Consider the following 16071-nt stretch of genomic DNA (forward strand, 5'->3'; position numbering starts at 1 on the left):
AACAAACATGGCGGCGGCGGGCGGTGGTGGCGGCGCGGGGCGGCGGCGGTGAGTGCTGCCGGTCCTCTCCTTCCTGCTCTTTCCCTGCCCTTCCCTCTCTTTCCCTCTCCCTTTCCGCCCCTCCTTCTCCTTCCGGGGCCTCCCTGTGCCGTGACGGGGCCGGGCGGGGGGCAGCGCTCGGGGAGGGCCGCGCTGCCCCGCCGGGAGCGGGGCCGGGTCAGCGGCGCAGCCCCGCGGCCGCTGCCTTGGCGTGGAGCGGGGGAAACACCAATCGGAGCGGCCACAGAAAGCACAGGACGGCAGAAATGACAGAGTTACTGGAATCGCAGCATCGCAGAGTCGCGGAGGTGGGAAGGAACCGATCCGGTGCCGCCTCCCCGCTCGGCGGGGCCGTCCCCGGCACACGGCGCGGGTTCCGGGCGTCTGCAGCGGGGGAGGCTCCGCACCTCGCTGGGCAGCCTGCTCCCACCCTCACAGCGGAGTTCTTCCTCGCTGGGGTGGAACTCGCTGTGCATCGGTCCCCGCCCGTGGCTCTGGTGCCTGCCCTGACACCCCGGGACACCCGGGGCTGAGGGTCCCTCTCGGCGGGGCTCCTCTCCAGGCCGAGCTCCCTCCGCCTTTCCCGGGCACGGCGCTGCTCCAGCCCCTTCAGCATCTGCAGCCCTTCACTGCACGCTCCACAGAAGCTCCGTGGCTCGTGTCCGAGGAGCCCGGAACGGGACACGCGGCTTCCTGGGAGGTTTCCCGTGGCCGTGTCCCTTCCTGCTCCGGCTGGGGCTGGAGGAGGAGGAGCGGGATCGAGCGGGGCCGCTCGGGGCTGGTGACAGGTCAGGGTGGCCACCGACGCTGTGCTTCACTCCCCTCCCCACGGTCACACTCATTCCAGACTCCATCCACCTGCTTGGATGAAGTTTGGAATCCTTCCTGCTTTCATTTATTTGCTATGGAAAAGATGGAAGAGAGAACACACCCCCTTTTTTTCCCCGGGATTCCTTAGAAGGAGGTGGGATGCATCCATCTGCTCACAGTAATTCTATTCTCTCACTGCATACATGTCCTCATAGACACTTTATGCTGTTATAATTACTGCAGGATTAGTTCTGACTGTGTGTGTGAAACTGCTGGGTGTACCCTATGAACTGCTTCCTTTAGCAGCATTATTCAGGCAGAATATTTCATCCTGGCACGTTCTTTGCCAGCAAGCTCAGCTCGGTGCTGTGACCCCTGCTCAGGCCAGCAGTTGTGCCTGGGTAGGAGATGAGTAAGCAGTGCCCTGCTGCTGGTGGTGTGAAGCTGGAGGAGGTGTGGTTGTGGCAGCAGAGCTCGGGTAGCACCTGGTGTGATCAGCCCAGCCCTGGGGTGTGAAACACGAGCTGGGCTGCTCAGTTTCTGGGAATTAGAATTGCATTTGCAGGTTTGCAGGAGTGACACAGCAAGGATCAGATGTGTGTCACTCTGCCCTGAGAAGGAGAGCTGCTGGCTGTGTAGCTCTGAAAAATCCCACACAAAATCACAGAAGTGTCTGAGCACACCAGTGGGAGCTTTGGGTCATGTTTAAATTGTGGTGACTTCCCTACACTGGTGTAAAGAAAAGGATGAGTGTTCTCATGATAAATCAATGAGGTAGAGAAAGGAAGTTTTGTGCAGTTGATCCCTAATCTGTTTATGAAGTTTTATGTCATTTTCTTTCACAATTAAATGATTTTTAAAAGCAATCAGTGCAATAAAGCAAGGCTGAGAGAATTGGGGTTGTTCAGCCTGGAGTGGAGAAGGCTTTGAAGTGACCTAATTGTGGCTTTTCAGGACAGGACACAAAAGAAAGATGGAGAGAGACTATTTACAAGAGCCTGGAGTGTCAGGACAAGGGGAAATAGCTTTAAACTGACAGAGAGCAGAGTTAGATGGGATATTAGGACGAAATTCCTGGCTGTGAGGGTGGGCAGGCCCTGGCACAAGATGCCCAGAGCTGCTGTGGCTGCCCCTGGATCCCTGGAGTGCCCAAGGCCAGGCTGGACACTGGGGCTGGAGCAACCTGGGACAGGGGAAGGTGTCCCTGCCATGGCAGGGGTGGCACTGGGTGGGATTTAAGGTCCCTTCCAACCCAAACTATTCTGTGATTCTCTGAAATAAGTTTTAGTGCCTTACCCAAAGGCACACACAGATTCTCCTCTGATAAAACAAACCTTTGATGTTGTTTTGAATGGTTTAATTTTAAATTATTTCTTATTATAATTCATGGGAAGTTGGCCTGGTCAAGACTCTGTGTTACATTGTCCTGTTTTTCTCTTCATATCTTCAATATTAGAGGTATCTTTAATATTGCAATTCATATCCTGATGTCTTTGTTTTACTGCAGGAGACACCAACAAATGGAACACAAATTAACTTAAGCCTACAGGAGGCTGGCGACACCTGGAAGAGAGGGTAGGTAAGAGATAGATAAAGATGTGTTCCAGACTTAACTTAATGGTGGTAATCAGTGCTGGGAGTTGAGCCCACTCAGGCAAGATGTGAAAGAACATCCTCATCTGGATGCCAGAAATGAACCAACGTCTGTGAGGAGCTTTGGATACACAGGAGAAGATATTTAAATGTGGTCTGGAACTCAGAACTTGAGTTTCTGTAGGTCATCTGAGAACCTATTAAAAATAAGGAATATTCCTGTTGAAATGGTAGCAGTGTAAATTATTTCTGGTTATAATCTGTGGAAATAACGTGACAGACTCGTTGTTCTCCTTCCACATGTATCCCAATCTCTGTCTTCCCAAATTCATTGTGAATTGGGACTTCCTAGAGGTTTGTTGTTTACACTCCCCAGTACAAGCCTAACCACTGATTTCTGGGGAATATTTTAATCATTTCAGGGCAAAATAATGGATAGGAATAAGACCTTTACTCAGGATAGGAAAGTCAAATTTTGGGAGAGCTGTGAAACAATGCTTTGTCTAAGCTTCTTTCCAGCTTTGCTAATCACCCACATTTAGTTGTTTCCCAACATTGCAGTTCCCAGAACTGACTGACCCAAATATGGGGATTTTTGGAGCCAGATGTTTATTGGAAAACAGAAGTGAGCCAGAAGTGTCCTTCAGGTGGCATCCAGGAAGCAGAGGATGCAGCCTTTGAAAAACTTTTACTGGAAGTGTGATTGTTTTATAAAATTGAGAGCAGCAGAGTGTCAGAGCCCTGTCTTTCAAACACAAATCTTTTTCAGGTTTCCTTCTTGTAACTCATGGGGGTTGGGAGGAGTAATAGACTCACATTTCCTTTTTATTCCTTCTAGGAAAAGTGGAGAAGCTGTGCTCTGTGCTTCTTCTCTGATGTGTTGTGGTACATTTTGGAGCATGTTTGCTACTTAGCAGGGAACTAAACTTCAGGTATGATCCATTATTTTTATTTTTAAAAGACAGGTTGATTATTATTATTATTATTGTTATGTATTTTTTAATTTTAAAATTGTATTTACTGTGTTGTTATTATGTCATTTACCTGTTGCTGAAAGATCTGATGTGTTGTACATTTTGGAGCATGTTTGCTACTTAGCAGGGAACTAAACTTCAGGTATGATCCATTATTTTTATTTTAAAAAGACAGGTTGATTATTATTATTATTGTTATGTATTTTTTAATTTTAAAATTGTATTTACTGTGTTGTTATTATGTCATTTACCTGTTGCTGAAAGCGCCTTCCCCATGAATTGTATTGGTGATCTTTAATGAGTTAAACATTCAAAAACCAATATTCTTCTGGTTGCCAATTTGTTCTTTGAATCGGTGTGGTGGGTCTAATGCTGGCAAATGCCCACGCATCCACTAAAAATTATTTATTTAATAATTTCCTGCTGTGAGATATGGATTAGGAAGGGCAGGCTCAAAACTATAAATGGTATAAACAAAACTTTATTAACAGAATTCAAATAAAAAATGATAAAATCAGAACAAACCTTCAGAACACTTCTTCCCCAACACCCTCTTTTCTTTCCCACAACTTAAAGAGACAAAACCTGGAACTTTCAGTTTGCCACCTCTAAAATAATCTTTCTTCAGTCCAGCTAGGGAGGGGAGTCTCTCTTGCCATGCTGTGGAGATTCTCCACAAGAAGCAGTTCTCCTGTGGCTTCAATGCCAGCAGTAAATCAGCCCCCAGGAAAGGAAAATCTGTCTGCAGTGTGAAGGTCCCTCCCATGAGTTACAGCTTTCCCACAGCTGCTTTCATGGGCCATGTTAACTTATGGGGCACTATTTTATGGATGAACTGTTCTAGCATAAAAATAAAAGTTCTCTTCTTTTATCTCTGGGAACAGAGTTCTTTCTTCTTCTATCCCTGGGGCAAAGTTTGTCATCTCTCTCCGTTCCAGCTTCTCATTGGATTACAGCTTTTCAGCATCCACAGCTCCAGCCTGAGTGTCCATCTCTCAGGGGCTGCAGCTGAATGCTGCATCCCCCCACGCACTTTGTGAGAAAAAGGGAAAAAATAAAGTCTGATAGATCAAAAATATGTCTTCACCATAGCCTCACCAAAGAATTTCAGCCCAAGACTAAGGCATCTCCTCAATCCCCTCCCATCTAGAATTTGACTCCTTTACTGCTCTCAGTGTCCATGCTGTTTTCTCCACGTGTCTTCACCCTTTCCTTTTCCTGACTTGGGAGAGAATTAGTATGTTCATTTGCTTTATCAATTGGAACAGTTTTTATAGAGTCCTGCAGCATTGAAAGGTTGATCTTGTCCAGGTTCCACCACTGAGGAATCGCTGTGTCTCTGCCTGCTGATCATGTACTCCCTGCTGGCACCACCCCTGTGCCTTTCCTTCATGTGGGGTGTCAGGAAAAGAAACAAAACTGCTGCTGCTGCTTTTGTCCTTCTGTCTAAAAGCAACATTGCGAGCCATGCCGAGACAGCCCCGGCTGCGCCGTCCTGGCCGCGCGGTCGCCCGCAGTGCTGGGACAGTCCCGGCAGCACGGCCTGGTGGTGGCAGAAATCCCAGCCAAGAGCACCCCAACCTGGCCAGGAGAGCCCAGCCAGGCCTGGCCTGGCCAGGAGAGCCCAGCCCAGCCAGGCCTGGCCCAGCCAGTGCCCTCTTCAGAGGCCCTAAGCGGCCATTCCCATCCTTGAATGCGTTTTCGTAGAGGCATGTTCCGCTCTTCTAAGTGGTTTAAACAGGTGTCAATCTTCCAAACTGGCCCGCTGATTGGTTGACCAGATGTCAATCTTCAACTCTAGCCAACTGATTGGCTCTTCGAACTAGGCAGCTCATTGGGTCTGCCAGGTCCCCACCCCCTCAACTGAAAACCAGACTTTGTTAAACCACCACACACGTGCTGTGTGATAAAAGTAATTCTTCACTTAAAATCCAACCCAAAACCTGGACTTGTTTCTATGAATGCAGCCAAACTCAATGCCACTTGTGTTCTGAAAACATTTTCCCTTCTAGGCACGAGAGGTTGTAAATGAAAGAGTCAATATGGGGGAAAAGAAGGCAGAACCGTTGGATTTCGTGAAGGATTTTCAGGAATATCTGACCCAGCAGACTCAACATGTCAATATGATCTCTGGATCAGTTACTGGTGACAAGGAGGTAGAGACTCTCCCGGGAGGTGAGCTGTACCATCAATTTTTTTCCAGTACCATACATTTGATTTTTTTGAGAATGACTTCAGTGTTCACAGTCCAGGTAATGCTGCAGCTGTATGGAAGCATTTCTGATAGTCATTTTCATGTCACAAAGGATGTGTATGTACCTTAGTTTTAACCAGGGCACGTTCTTATAATTCTCTATATTTAAAGACCAAGAGAGAAGCAAAAGCCATTTGGCACTTGCTCACAGTGTGACAGATGGCATCCCACAGATTGTTCATTAAAATCTGCGTTGCGTTGTTCACAGCTGGGACAGAAGGTGATCAGAATGGTCTGGATCATCCTTCTGTTGAAGTTTCCCTGGATGAAAACTCAGGAATGTTGGTGGATGGCTTTGAAAGGACTTTTGATGGGAAGTTAAAGTGTCGATACTGTAACTATGCCAGCAAAGGAACAGCACGGCTCATCGAGCACATCAGGATTCACACAGGTATGGCATCCTCTGCTCTGCCTGCCTGGGGGCCCTGGGGGCATTTCCTCTGCATTGGGATTTGGCAAATTCAAGCAGCGTGAGAATTCTTAACAGGAGCTGGGTATTGGTGGGTTTTTAGAGTCCATTTTTGTAAAGGTGTGCCATGTACCTATTTAAACTGTGCCTATCCCTACTGACATTTATTATCATAAGTAACTATATGGGAGTAGAGTTTAGCATGAAAGCTTCAATGTAAATTGAAGGGCCCTAAAAATACCTTAGTTTTTCTGTGCTGATGAGAAAAGTGACAAATGTACATGTTCCTACACGGAGATTTACAGGCCCTTTTCTTCCTCTGTTTAGCCATGAAAATATTCCTGTTCTGCACAACATTCTAGATGTGGAAGCACAAAGCCTAGGAATAAGAATGAAGTTATTGGTGGAATATTCAAATGTGAGGACTTACCATCAAGTTAGTGACTGGTATCAGCAGTGAACAGAAAAATTATCAACTGTGGCTTGTTAAGGAGCATTTGCCACTGTTGGGTGTATAAACCTGAAAAGCAAAACTCTCATAGAGGTTAAAATATCCTAAACTGTTCTGAAAGCCCAAACTTCATGGCAAATGAGAGAAAACAAAAAAAATAGGTGCTTGTGAACTCTGTCAAGTGTATCACACCACTACAGACAACTTCAAGATGTTAAGCAGAGCAGAAAAAAAATGTGTCTTGCAAAGAATGAAAGTTTTTACAGGTTTCCAGTCTGGTATGGACTGTCCCAAAACCTCCGTGTGTCTCTTTTCAGGGGTCTGGGGTAGGTGGCATTTTGGGACTCACCTGTTGTAGCTGGGATGTGATTGTAGCTCTCCTCAGGCACAGTTAGTCAGTCTCACTTTGCTGGGAGCCATTCCTTCCACACAGGAGTTCCCTGGGTGGATTTGGGGAAAGGTGGGGCTGCAGTGTTGGCTTGTTTCAGCAGGGCATCGTGGGGTAGGAAATGGCAACCAGCCAGAAATCAGAGAGTTCTGAGGTTCAGATTCTGAAGGACCTGGTAAATTCTTCTCTTGTGTCTTCCAGAACAAGAAAACAGTTATTTTGGTTTGGTTTTCCAGGTTGGGTTTGGTTTGTTTTTTCACTCAAGGGAAGAAGATCCAAGGCCTGAGTGTTGTTTGGCTTGGAAGGCTGGCAGAGGGCCAGGAGATGGGTTGCTTGTGCTGTGAAGCTCAGATGAGTCAGCATTAAAGAGAGAAGTGGCAGCTGACTCACAGCCTCAGAGCAGTGTAAATCAACAGGTACAGCATCCTGGACATCTGCCAAAGGAATTGTGACCCAGGCATGGTCATGCAGCCATTATTATTATTATTAAGTGCAGCCTACTGCAGGATTGACTTCATGCAGATAATGAGTAGCTCACCAGCTGTGTTGTGCTACATGTCATGGAAAACTTTTATCTCTGTGTAACCAGTTTAGAATGAAATCAGCTTGACAAACTCCCTGCATTCACACAGACTTTGCCAATCTTCTCATACCATTTTGTCAAGTGCCCATATCTTTACCCATCCTTGTGTGTATATACATGAGTGCAGAGAGATGCTCATACAGAAATCTGGGTTTTACTTGGTGCAAAAAAGGTACTTAGAGGTAGCATAAAAATTGATTTCTTTCCTTTTGGAGAGCCAGTGGTGTAGGGGGAATAAAAGAAATCCATTTGGGATCCCAGACTGTGATCTCAAACTATGGAATGCTCATCAGTCATATGACAGGGATTTAGAAATTGAGCTGGCACTCAAGATAGGAAGATGATCTTTCATTTCAGCTCCTGAACACACATCAGATCCTTTAGGTACTTCTGACATTGCAGACCTGGATCTGTAACTCCTAGATCAGTCTGTCAAGGGAAAATCGGAAGTTCTAAAGTGCTGGGTTACAAAAGTGCTAGCCTGTTATTCTGTTACTCACACTAACTTTTTTAAAAAAATACTCTGAAAACTTTGTATCTATAAATTTCATTTGATAGAAGAGCAAAGTTCTGCATGTGCAAAGGAGATGAGGGTCTCCCTGGTCATCATCCCATCTCCCATCTGGAAGAGCACCAGCTCTCCAGGGAATACCTGGCTTTTGAATTCTGTTACAACCCTTTAGCCACAGCTCCTTTTTCAAAGCTCCATCCTTGAGTGGCTGCCTGTGTGCGTGGGTTATTTGGAGTGGTAGTTCCAGGATGCTGAGGAGTAGGGATGTTTGAAGGTCCCAGAAGGATACCTCCCTCAGAGTTACCATGATGAACAGTGACATTTTGTGGCACAGTCATTCTGTGTTCCCTGGACCCAGGGCACCACGCAGACATCACTGCACTCAGTCCTTGGTGTTGTTGCTGCAGTTCCCAGGCAGGTTGTGTGTTATGCTGGTTCCACTCAGGATTTTTCTGTGTGCTGATGATCCCTGGGCGAGGCAGAGCTGTCCCAGTGCTCTCCACTCTCCCGGGATGAGCTCGAGGCTGGCGGTGACTGAAGCTGCGCGAGCGGCTCACAACGAGCTGCGCACAAAGCCTTTTCCAGGCACTCTGAGGTGCTGTGGGCTAACCTGTTCTGATTTTCCAGGGGAGAAGCCACACAGGTGCCACCTGTGTCCCTTTGCCTCGGCCTACGAGCGTCACCTGGAGGCTCACATGCGGTCCCACACCGGGGAGAAGCCCTACAAGTGCGAGCTGTGCTCCTTCCGCTGCAGCGACCGCAGCAACCTGTCCCACCACCGCCGGCGCAAGCACAAGATGGTGCCCATCAAGGGCACCAGGTCTTCCCTGAGCAGCAAGAAGATGTGGGGCGTTCTGCAGAAGAAGACCAGCAATTTGGGGTACAGCAGAAGAGCATTAATTAATCTGAGCCCGCCTTCCATGGTGGTGCAGAAACCAGACTACCTTAACGATTTCACCCACGAAATCCCCAATATCCAGACTGAGGGGTACGAGAGCATGACAAAACCCACTCCAGGTGGTGGCTTGCCAAGAGATCCACAAGACCTCATGGTGGATAATCCTTTGAACCAGCTCTCCACCTTAGCAGGACAGTTGTCCAGTTTGCCACCTGAAAACCAAAATCCAGCCTCTCCTGACGTCGTTTCCTGTCAAGACGAAAAGCCTTTCATGATACAGCAGCCTGCTGCACCTGCAGTAGTTTCAGCTGTGTCAGCAAATATTCCTCAGAATTCCTCTCCAACCAGCCCTGATTCCCGGCCCACACACAATCAGAGGAACTATAGTCCTGTGGCAGGGCCCAGCAGTGACCGCAGTGCCCACACCAGTACCCCCAGTATCAGCAACAGCCAGCCGAGCACTCCAGCTCCAACCCTGCCAGTGCAGGACCCTCAGCTCCTGCACCACTGCCCGCACTGTGACATGTACTTTGCAGACAATATCCTTTACACCATCCACATGGGATGCCATGGATTTGAAAATCCTTTCCAGTGCAACATTTGTGGGTGTAAGTGTAAAAACAAGTACGACTTCGCTTGCCACTTTGCAAGAGGCCAACATAATCAACATTGACTGAGAACATGCTTTTGTTTAGTTTTTTAACATATTACAGTCTATTTTTCATACTTGCTGATGGAAAGCTTGCACATTCCCATAAGGAATCTTCACATTAATCAATTTGACAAAGGAGGCAAATTTATTTCCGTGTTCTTGTAAAACTTGCCAGGGAAATTTTGTATCAGGTTCAGTTGCTGTTTTATATGTAGCCTTTAAAAAAAAGCCAAGAGTGCTGTAAGGGTTGGAATGCATTGACATGCTGTGGTTGTTAAATTTAAGTTGCTTGCACTCAATCCCAATAAACATTCTGCAAGTGGAGAAGCAGAGCTTGTGTCCTGAGCCATAGGATGTAATTCCCAGATTGTTTACTGGGCAAGACAAGACATATTATCCATAAAATACAAAAGGTCAATGCAATGAAACATCATGTAGAGACAGGAGAAGGAAGAATGGCTTCATGATGCCAGAGGGCAGGGTTAGATGGGATATTGGGAAGGAATTGTTCTCTGGGAGGGTGGGCAGCCCTGGCACAGGGTACCCAGAGCAGCTGAGGCTGCCCCTGGATCCCTGGCAGTGCCCAAGGCCAGGCTGGACAGGGCTTGGAGCAGCCTGGGATAGCAGAAAGTGTCTCTCCTTTAAGGTCCCTTCCAACCCCAACCATTCTTTGACTTTGGAGAAATCTTTAAAAACCTGGCTACTCAAAGAACCAGAAGCAATTTTCATGTAGAAATTCAATTTGATGTAAAAGTTGCTTTAATCTGATGAAAGTTAATAATAAGTTTTTGTTTAGTATAGTCTAAACTCTTCATGCTAGGACTTAAACACTAATTTAACTATTAGCACAAAGCTAGAAGATAAGAAGTTATTGTGAATAAAACTATGGTAGGAAAAAGAAAGAGCTAAAAGCCTGTCATTCATGAGTTATTGAAAACAAAAGAGTAATATACCTTATTTTACCTACACTCTACAAAATTTTACATGCCATTGTTTTTCAAAGGAGGCAATTTTAGAGACATAATGAAGAGCCTGTAGAACTAATATATATTCTGTGAGATTTCTAACTGCCTTAAACTGAGTTGTACAGATATTTAAAATTTGCACAATTAGACTTCTGTCCTGCTGATGGAAGTTCTGATAGAAACAAACAAGAAGTTTACAAATCAAGCTCCTTTGCTCAGTTTTATGTTGGGCCAGGCTACAGCTGAGAGGTTGCCTGTACTTTTGAGAGTTGTATAATCCAGTTTATTGTACATTTCAGCTGGCTTGGGGGCCTGGTTTGTCCCCTCTCCCAGGTTTGGTGTCCTTTGGGTGTGCTGGGAATAAAGGGAAAGACCTCTGGCTTTTTCTGGCTCCCTGTAGGATGCAAAGGAAAACTGACTGACTACACTGAAGCTGTTTTTAGGAATTGTGGATGGCAAATGATAACTGAAGTTGTTTATTTTGTTTCATAGTGTACACTCATCTTTAGAAGCCCTCAGGCTAAAGGACAGGCACTTTAACATAAACCTGAGTAAAACATTAATTAAAATGAATAATAACTTTATGTGCTAGATAAGAATTTGAGACATTAAAAATAAAGGAAGAACTGTTACTTGTCCCATATGTAGACATGCACTTTTACCTTGGTTTGTCCTACTTGAGACAAATTAAAGCTTCCCTTATATATTCCCCCTTTCCTATCAGCAAACCATGTTTTGTTAAAAGCAAGAAGATTTTATTAATGTTCCACAAGTCAGAGGTTGGAATCTCAATAGGAAATGTTGACTTATTCAAATTCATATTTTTTGCTAAAATTTCCTGAAACCAATGGAAAAACTTACAGTGATCAGGGTGAGATGAATGCAGGAAAACCACCTGTAAGAATTTTAGCTGTAGAAGTGATTTTGACTTTAATTAAATAGAAATTTGGATACCAGATGTGTTTCTGTGTACCTGACTGACCTACTGATGAATTTCTGTGCTTGAGGAACTGGGTTCTTCCTTGGCTGTGCAGTCTTGAAGTAATGAGGTCAGAAATCTGTCACTGCAGTGGCTCCAGTGTAGAAGATGAACAATAACACTGTCACTCCTAAAAATTGTTTTGTTTTCAGGCCTGGTTCAGAATTTGTTTTGCTGCATTTGTAAGACAGAATGTAATTTGCATTTTTCATCAGGACACTCTGTAATTCCAAAATATTTCATTGTTGATTTATAGTTTTTAGATTTATTTTGTAAGTAAAGCTGCAAATCTGTGTGTGTAAACATCCTGTATTTTAAGGAGTAAAAGCTGACTGAACTGCAATCCAGGTGGAAGTTACTGCTCCTGAACAGGTTCTGGAAACAAAATTTTTCCAGTCAAAGATAGCAGAAATGGTGTCTCTGTTTTGATCACACATTGAACAATTCTGCAATTTAAATTTGGCTCAAATGTAGTGCTAGGATAAAAGACTGGAAGACTTTACAAGTAGTAATTTATGGAAGTGGTTTTCCCTGCCTTTTTGGTAGATGATGCACTCTCCTATTCCCAAGGGAACTTGTGGAATGCTGGTGCTCCAGGGAGCACCTCACAGTGCTGAGTGATCACAGCAGCCAAGTGCTCCTTGGTTTGTGGTTTTTTCCTGCCTGGTATCACAGGAACAGTCATTTCCACGTGCACAGATGTGGTTTCTGACCTCTGGGGCTCCTGCTGGCAGTGTTCACATTGTTAGAGGCTTCTTGTCTCATGATTTGGTGATTTAGAGGAACAACTCCTGCCCCAGGATGGCCTTGGACAGAATTCAGGATAGGTCACTAATGGGGGAGCTGGGAGCAGGAGGAAGCCTGCAGGACCTCGTGGAAAAGGGGCCCTTGTTTAGAGGGGGATCCCATTGTGGGGAATGTGTGTTCTTAATAACAGAACTCAGTGTGAAAAAATGTGTCCCCAAGCCTTGCAAATCAAGGTTTGGAAGGATTTTCCAGCTGCTGCCTGGACACCATTGGTTCTGCTCTGGAGTGACTAAGGGGAAGATTAGCTGGGACATCTCTGAATGGATGAGGCATGAAAAAAACTCTTTTCCCTGTTCCCTTGGGCAAACTCCTCCTTGCAGGGGGTTCTTGGGCAGCAGCAGCAGCATCTCTGGTGCTCATCCCTTGGTTTTGCCCCCAGAGCCCTGGGGTGGATCCCTGTGTCCTTCCCAGGACTGGGATTGCTCGTGTCCCATGATCACACTGTGTTCAGCTGTGCCCTGACATCATTGTCCCCTTCTGTCAGCTGAGGAGCTTTGGAAGGTGTATTTTCCTGTTTTTCATTATTTATACATACTATTGACTATAATTTAAAGAGCAGAGCTGGTACTGGCAAATTCTTTCCAAGTGTGATCCCTTGCACAAGCAGGCCTCACCCAGAGTCAGTGAGGGAGACTTGGCCAGGATCCTGGGATTGAGCCCTCTGTTAAAAGAACTTTTCATGTTGAGTCCTCCATGTGCTACACTGCTGTCACTTGTTTTGGTGGTTTTTTAAAAACCCAAATCCTCACATTATAAGGCAATGGGTGATTGGCATTACAACAGTTATTAATGGAGGTTTTGGAAGGAGATGGAATTTTTCCATAGCTCAGTTCTGTTAAATTCTGTAGCTCCAAAACATGAACTTTGTGGGGGTTTTGTTTTCATTGTCACAGCTTATTTTGTAACTTTGTGGACATTTCTAACATGCACTATTTACAGCACTCTTAATACACATTTACTGTTTTGAGACTGAATATTCCAATGAACATTTGGATATTTGAACATCTTTATTATCTCAGTTAATATTCAACTGTGAAGGAGGCAATAGGAAAAATATTTGTTTTTTTCACAGACACATGTTTAGATGAAGAGGATTTAGACACAAAATGTTGATTGGCTTTTTAATATAAAACTCAGTGCCGGGACACTTTCCAGTGTGTTTTCCAGCCAAATAATCTGTTCCTGTTTGTTTTGTTCCAGAATGTTTTGGGGGTTTGCTTTTTGTTTCTTTTTGACGAAGGGAATGTAATTTAGAAGTCTTCACTGGCAAGTTTTCTACTAATTTTAAGCTTCCTTGAAAATCTACAGCAAATGATGTTCTGCTGCAGGGAATCTCTCTCCTGCTAAAGCATTTTTCATTGAGCAATCTTTGTCTATGTGCTTCTAAGTACCCACTTTGTTAATAATATGTATTTCAGTGTAAAAAGCAGATTTTATGCAAAAATGAAACCTGTTAGAGTTGTAAAATAAATTTTAATGTTAGTGAACGTTTCTGAGACGACAAGGTTAATTCTGAAATAACTCTATCTCGTGTAGTTCATGTTGTGAAGCTTTGCTTTTGTAAGATATGAATAAAATAACACTTTCTAATTAGGTCCCATGTCAGTTAATTGCATGTCCTGCCATGGGTGGAGCTGGTGATTTCCCAGGTGCTCCTCCTGGGTTAACTCTTTCTGATTCTGTTAATTTTTTAAGGTAATCAGTGAAATAATCTGAAATTAAAAACAGTTACAACTCAAGTTATGACAACTCAACCTTAGCATTTCAGACACTTGCACAGATCATCAGTGACAGGGCAGGAATGCTGTGAGTTTTGGGGTTAACCCTGCAGAGGATGGTGGCTGTGAGCTCCCAACAAGCCTGGATTCTGTGTAACTGCCTGGCTTCCAAAAATCACCACTGGCAATACTTTTTACACTCTGTGCAGATACAATGAGAAGCTTCTACCCCTGAAAACAGCACTTAGGGAAAACCAAAGGATCAACAGTAACATACTCATCCTCTGAGATGCCATCAGAGCTGCTCAGAATGAGGCTGTGCTGCTCCCAGGGGTTCTTCCTGGGATCTGGCATTTCTATTTTCCTTGCCATTAACTGTATGGTGTGCTCAGGCACAGGATCACTCCTGAGGCGATTCCTCTGCAGGCAGCATTCCACTGGACACTCTAAAAACAACTGGCAGAAGCCCAAGGAATCTAAAAAGAACAGAACCAGGGAATTTTATCTTTAAACAGTTCAAGTAACAATTTCTGAGAGCAGCAAAGATAATTTCATTCCACTCCAGCCATGGGCAGGGATACCTTCCCTTGTCCCAGGTGCTCCCAGCCCTTGTCCAGCCTGGCCTTGGGCACTGCCAGGGATCCAGGGGCAGCCCCAGCTGCTCTGGGCACCCTGTGCCAGCCCTGCCCACGCTCACAGGGAACAATTCCTGCCCAATATCCCGTCCATCCCTGCCCTCTGGCAGTGGGAAGCCATTTCCCCTGCCCTGTCATTCCATGTCCTTGTCCAAAGTCCCTCTCCAGCTCTCTTGGAGTTCCTTATGCACTGGAAGGTGCTTTGAGGCTGCTCTAGGAAGGGGTTTACACCAATTTGTAACAAGGCAGTAACAAAGTGACATTGATTGCTACCCTATTGCAGGCACCCAGCAATCAGAATAACCCAGCTCGGGGAGAGCGCTCCAAAGAAGGCGGCTGGAGCTGAATTTCCTACGAACATCCTCACGCCGGAGATCACAATAATTACATTTGCGGGCCAGCTGGTACAGCTCGTAGCGCATGCTCTGGTAGTAGAAGTTGTCATCCAGCAGGAGGACGAGCGGCGGGGAGGCGGCCCCGGTGCCGCCCTCGGCGGCGGGCAGCAGCCGCTGCCGGCGGAGGCAGCGCAGGAAGCGCGGCCAGCCGGGCTGCGCGGGCCCGGGCAGCGCCGCCCCGGCGAGGAGCGCCCGCAGGAACCCCTCCAGGCACTGCAGCAGCTGGCGGCGGCTCCGCTTCCAGCCGGGCAGCTGCGGAGAGAGGACGGCGAGCGGTCAGGGCCCGCATCGCGGCCGCGGAGCCTCGGGCCCGGCCCGCCATGAGGGCTCCGGCCCGCCCGCCGCGCGTTGCCTGGCAACCGCAGTGACGCGCCGCACTGACCAATGGGGACGGCTCCTGCGGGCCCGCCCCCGGCGCGCGCGGGCGGAAGGCCTCGGGCGGGATGAGCTCGTCGTAGGCGAGCAGTGCGCAGGCCCAGCCGCGCCGCTGCGGCAGCCGGCGGCTCAGGGCGCGGCCCAGCGTGGACTTGCCGGCGAAGACCCACCCGGGCGCCGCCGCCGCTCCCCCGCTGCTGCTGCTGCTGCTCCGCCGCCAGCGCTGCCGGTCCCGCCGCTTCCGCCGGCGCTGTGCGCATGCGCGGGGACGGCGCGCCGAGGCGCCCCCTGGCGGGCTCGGTGCAAACGACAGAGCCGGCTCGGGTTGGACCGGTTCGGGTCTGAGCCGGTTCGGGTGAGGCGCCCCCTGGGTCGGACCGGGTTCGGGTCTGAGCCGGTTCGGGTTGGACCGGTTCGGGTCTGAGCCGGTTCGGGTCTGAGCCGGTTCGGGTCTGAGCCGGTTCGGGTTTGAGCCGGATCGGGTTTGAGCCGGATCGGGTCTGAGCCGGTTCGGATCTGAGCCGGCTCGGGTCTGAGCCGGTTCGGGTTTGAGCCATCTTTGACCCGGTTCGGGTTTGACCCGGTTCGGGTTTGGCCCGGTTCGGGTTTGACCGATCTTCGAGCCCGTTCTGGTT

General features: G+C 47.2%; 2 protein-coding genes across 5 annotated transcripts; one reads left to right on the top strand and one right to left on the bottom strand.

The window, feature by feature from the left end:
* The first annotated feature begins 12 nt into the window (after positions 1-12).
* On the top strand, positions 13-9886 carry IKZF5 (IKAROS family zinc finger 5). 4 transcript variants are annotated; one of them, XM_039704334.1, is made up of 7 exons: positions 13-48; positions 2357-2424; positions 3281-3312; positions 3500-3558; positions 5429-5591; positions 5879-6061; positions 8640-9886. In XM_039704334.1, the coding sequence occupies exons 5-7, from the start codon at positions 5459-5461 to the stop codon at positions 9581-9583; spliced, it is 1260 nt and encodes a 419-aa protein (XP_039560268.1). In that variant the 5' UTR covers positions 13-48; positions 2357-2424; positions 3281-3312; positions 3500-3558; positions 5429-5458; the 3' UTR covers positions 9584-9886. The 4 variants fall into 4 exon arrangements, with proteins under 4 accessions (XP_039560268.1, XP_039560267.1, XP_039560265.1 ...); XM_039704333.1 differs by lacking the exon at positions 3500-3558 and having other exon boundaries at positions 2357-2428; positions 3281-3374; XM_039704331.1 differs by lacking the exon at positions 3500-3558 and having other exon boundaries at positions 3281-3374.
* A 4110-nt stretch (positions 9887-13996) lies between these two features.
* Positions 13997-15696, bottom strand: PSTK (phosphoseryl-tRNA kinase). The gene is given in 4 exon segments (XM_039704335.1): positions 13997-14507; positions 15055-15313; positions 15444-15597; positions 15599-15696. Coding segments are annotated over 4 exon segments (762 nt in total). The 3' UTR covers positions 13997-14256.
* Positions 15697-16071: the final 375 nt, after the last annotated feature.

Source organism: Passer montanus, unplaced genomic scaffold (genome assembly GCF_014805655.1).
Source record: "Passer montanus isolate IOZ18808 unplaced genomic scaffold, ASM1480565v1 scaffold172, whole genome shotgun sequence".
NCBI lineage: Eukaryota > Metazoa > Chordata > Aves > Passeriformes > Passeridae > Passer > Passer montanus.

Coding starts and splice junctions, on each gene's coding strand:
- IKZF5 (XM_039704333.1), top strand. CDS start 5,459: ATGGGGGAAAAGAAGGCAGAACCGTTGGATTTCGTGAAGGATTTTCAG. Junction 5,592..5,878: donor GGTAGAGACTCTCCCGGGAG/GTGAGCTGTACC, acceptor CGTTGTTCACAG/CTGGGACAGAAGGTGATCAG. Junction 6,062..8,639: donor GCACATCAGGATTCACACAG/GTATGGCATCCT, acceptor CTGATTTTCCAG/GGGAGAAGCCACACAGGTGC.